This window comes from Cystoisospora suis (genome assembly GCF_002600585.1).
Source record: "Cystoisospora suis strain Wien I chromosome Unknown contig_10609, whole genome shotgun sequence".
Classification (NCBI taxonomy): Eukaryota; Apicomplexa; class Conoidasida; order Eucoccidiorida; family Sarcocystidae; genus Cystoisospora; species Cystoisospora suis.
Window position 1 is genome coordinate 695 of NW_027163381.1, and position 4,050 is coordinate 4,744.

The following is a 4,050-nucleotide window of genomic DNA, read 5'->3' on the forward strand; positions in this document are numbered from 1 at the left end:
AAGAGTTAGAAAGAAAGAGTTAGAAAGAGTTAGAAAGAAAGAAAGAGTTAGAAAGAGTTAGAAAGAAAGAAAGAAAAATTTTTGTAAGATGTGTGAGTGCGTGTGTTGTTTTTCTTAGCGAGGTGTATGTACACCTCTCCATTAGCAATACGTGCGCTTTCCAAGAAAGATCCAGTAAAGCCCTATGCGGTTTCTTACCTCTATCAGTTCAGGTGTACGTACAGCAACGCAAACTGAGAGAAAAATAACGCAGTCTCTCAGAGCCATAGAGTGAAGACTGTGTCTCTTCACATCTAGACAAGACGAAGAAGAAGGAGACGGAGAAGAAGGGAGAAATGAAGGAGATTTCTTCGGAGAGAAGAGAGCAGGAAAGAGAGACAGAAGATCGACTTTGTAAACGCCTAGATCATGCTGTTGAAGAAGCCCCTACCACAGAGAAGAAAACGAAGAAGAAGAAGAAAAAGAAAGAAAGAAAGAAAGAAAGAGTGAGAAGAAAGAGAAAGAGTGAGAAAGACAGAAAGAAAGGAGAAAAGGCAGAGAGTGCTGTAATTGAAGAAGAAGGTTTTAATAGAGCCATGAAGGAAAAGAGAACGAAAGAGAGAAAGAAAGAAAGAATGGGAGAGTTTGGACGAAGAGAGAGAACGCCGTGTGAAGAGAAAAGCAACGTTGTCTCTCTAATGCAGAAGGGAAATATTAAGGAAGAAGTCTACAGGTGCATCTACACTTATTTTGTTGGTACATACACACATACCCTCCACCTGTACATAGAGACACCACCCTACATACATCTATGCAAAGCCATCAAGGGGTCTACACAGAATATACACATCGATATATAGAGACGTATGTGAAGACGTGCGATCTGAAGAGTATCTACACGCAAGGAGAAGGACGTCTATTCCTAGTCGTAAGAGGAGGAGAAGGACAAGAGAAAGAAGAAGATGTGCGCAGCCTCTTGCATGTCTCACCCCGCCTATCCATACATACACCTCTACACAAGTCTACACCCCTTCTCATATTTCCCCTGCACATATATATAAAGAGAGAGAGATACAGATAGATCTAGAGATAGGTCAAGATATATATGCACATCGACATGTCTATATATTTGGATGGAAGGTGAGAAAGAGAGAAGGGAAGAAAGAAATCATGTTTCATTCATTCTCTGGACCTGAAGACTACTTGCATGCAGTCGTGTGGATGTGTAAGGGTGGAGATGATCTAAAGAAGAAACTCTATGATAGATCTACCTCCGAAAAGAACGAAAGAAAGAAAGGAACAGATCATTGAGGGAAAAGAAGAAAGAAAGGAAGGAAAAGAAGAAAGAGGTAAGATGTAGTGCAAACGGCATAGCTAAAGTAGAGGAGACATATCTCTATAGATATCTGACATCTCTATTGTACGCAGTCTTATAGCCACTAGCAAGTCTATCGTTATACCCTCTATCTGTCTACCCTTACAGGAAGAGGAAAGTGAGAGAAGGAGAGAGGAGAAGAATGAAGAGAAAGAGAAGAGCTTACAGGGAAAAAAAGAAAGAAAGGAAGGAAAAGAAGAAAGAGATAAGATGTAGTGCAAACGGCATAGCTAAAGTAGAGGAGACATATCTCTATAGATATCTGACATCTCTATTGTACGCAGTCTTATAGCCACTAGCAAGTCTATCGTTATACCCTCTATCTGTCTACCCTTACAGGAAGAGGAAAGTGAGAGAAGGAGAGAGGAGAAGAATGAAGAGAAAGAGAAGAGCTTACAGATCGATAGCAATCGACAAGCCAGTGGAAAGAAACAAAGGGAATCCGTAAAGAGCTATAGAGATAAAGATAAAGAGAACCTAAAGAAGCTTTCCTCTCTTCTTCCTTCGCTTCTTCTTCTTCTACTCCTCCCGCTGTCCTTTCATCTCCTCTTTCTCCTTCACCCTCTTTCTTCCGCGCTTCAACTCCCCCTTTCTCTTCTTCTCTCTGGGCACTCGTCGGCTTATATTCGGATGTAGGGGTGAGAGACTGAGAGGGCGCTCCGCGTCGATGAGCACTAGAGAGACACTCCGCGAGAAATCGCAATGAACATACCACCACAACACATGATACTGCGAAAGAAAAAGAAGAAGGAGGAGGAAGGGGAGAGAGGAGAAGAGAGAGATAAGAAGGTCATGAGAGAAGAAAGACGACCTTTCGAAATAGAAGAAAAGAAAGAAAAGCAAGAAAAAAGACATGAACTGTCTGTAAGAGAGATCTCTATATACCTACTTGCTTACTATACACAGAAGAAGAAGAAGATCTACAGATGGAGAGATACATGTAGATAGATAGATAGATACATATTTGTATATGTAAGGAATTCTACTCATGCATGTGCTACTACTGTCTAACGAACTTTTCTCCTCAACAAGACTTCCCTCGAAACAAACCCAAGCAACTTTCTTTCTTTCTTTCTTTTCTTCCTTGACATCTCCTTACCTTGTTCTTCTTCTTCTTCACTATCATTATCTTCTTCTCCTTCTTCGTTTCTTTCTTTTCCCATTGAGATCTCTTTACTCTTGGCTTGTCTTTCTCTTTCACGGCTCTCTCTTCTCGTCTTCCAGGCTTGTAGATCTTGGAGTGTAACTACCTCTCCCCCACATATCGCGACAACTAATCTTAGAATGCAAGAATCGAAGACGTGTCGGACTTCTTCGGAGCTCTTCTTCTCCTTCTGCTTATTCTTGGTCTTCTTCTCCTTCTTCCCTCCTCCATTGAAGAGCAACGAGCTATTCTTCTTCTTCTTTTCTCTCTCAGAGTCCCCGCAAAAATCTTCATGACAGGTGCTGGTCGTTTCGCTTTCTTCTTCTTCTTCCTCTTGATCTCTCTCATCCATACACAAACCAAATCCACGTAGCCATCTATCCTCCTGCTTTTTTTCTTCTTCTTCTCTCTCTTCTTCTTCTTGTTCATCTCCTCTTCGAACTCTCCTTGTACGGCTCGTGACTCCTAGCAAATAAATCTTCATCTTCTTTCTATCTCCACCGAATGCACTTCCTTCTTCTTCTTCTTCTCTCTCCCCTTGCAACAAAGGAGATGAACGAGAAGAAGAAGAAGAAGAAAGCGGAGGAGAAGAGAGAGGAAGGACAGCAGGGTGAAGAAAAGGATGAAGATGAAAGAAAGGGGAGTAGTTTGGGTTATAGAGATATCGCGGTTCGCTTAGACAACATAAGAGCCATAGAGGTGAAAGAAGTCTTCTCCTATCTAACAGATAGCACTCTGACGAAGAAGAAAAAGAAGAAAAGAAAGAAGAAGAAGAGATATGCTCGGCAAAGTAATTGACTGCGTCTTCACTGATCGATCCAAGATACGTCAGAGGATTCAAAGCCCCACTCCTACTACTGGCCCTTCCCTTCAAAGCTTTACGATTGAAAGATAAAGATGAAAAATGAGAAGAAGAGGAAGAAGAGAAGAAGAAAGAATGATATGACGTATCATATGAGAGGAGAGAAGAGAGATCCTTTGAGAGAGGAGAAGAAGACAGATGATGGCTGGACGCTTCTGACGGTTGATTTGTCTTCTTTTTCTTCTTCCTCTCTTCTTCATTTTCTCCTTCTTCTGTCCCGATCTTCTTCTTCTTCTTTTGGTCCTCCTTTTCTCGTTCTTGATCGAGGAGAGAGGCCGACTCCAGATAAGCCTGTAATCTCCGTAAAGCTGTAAAGGCAGCGGCGAAGTTGCCTAGAATGATATCGGCCTTAAGAAGACTTCTCAAATACTCTCTGACACAAAATGTCCTCTCTCTATCACTCCTCCCAAGAGAGAAAGAAGAAGAAGAAGATGTGATCTCTTCATTAGCTTTCTCTCCTTCTTCTTGTCCTTCTTCTCCTTCTTCTTCTTGTCCTTCTTGTTTCTTCTTCTTCTTTCTCTCTGTCTTCTCTCGTGACGGTAATGAAGATGACGAGGAGGAGGGACGAAATTGAAAGCGAGAAGAAGAGGGAGACAACACGACACCCCCATTCTAAAAATGTAGAAGAAGAAAAGAAGAGAAGCCACACGCACACACACATCTACTAACGTACATTCGTACGTATACAGA

The 4,050-nt window shown here is 41.8% G+C and overlaps 1 protein-coding gene across 1 annotated transcript; it reads right to left on the bottom strand.

Annotated features, from left to right (window-relative positions):
• Positions 1-291: 291 nt before the first annotated feature.
• Positions 292-3,972, bottom strand: CSUI_011289 (uncharacterized protein; the record flags this gene model as incomplete). Its single annotated transcript, XM_068071389.1, has 3 exons — positions 292-426; positions 1,752-2,083; positions 2,454-3,972. Coding segments are annotated over 3 exons (1,986 nt in total), but the record flags the coding sequence as incomplete, so codon positions are not given.
• Between the last annotated feature and the right edge of the window lie 78 nt (positions 3,973-4,050).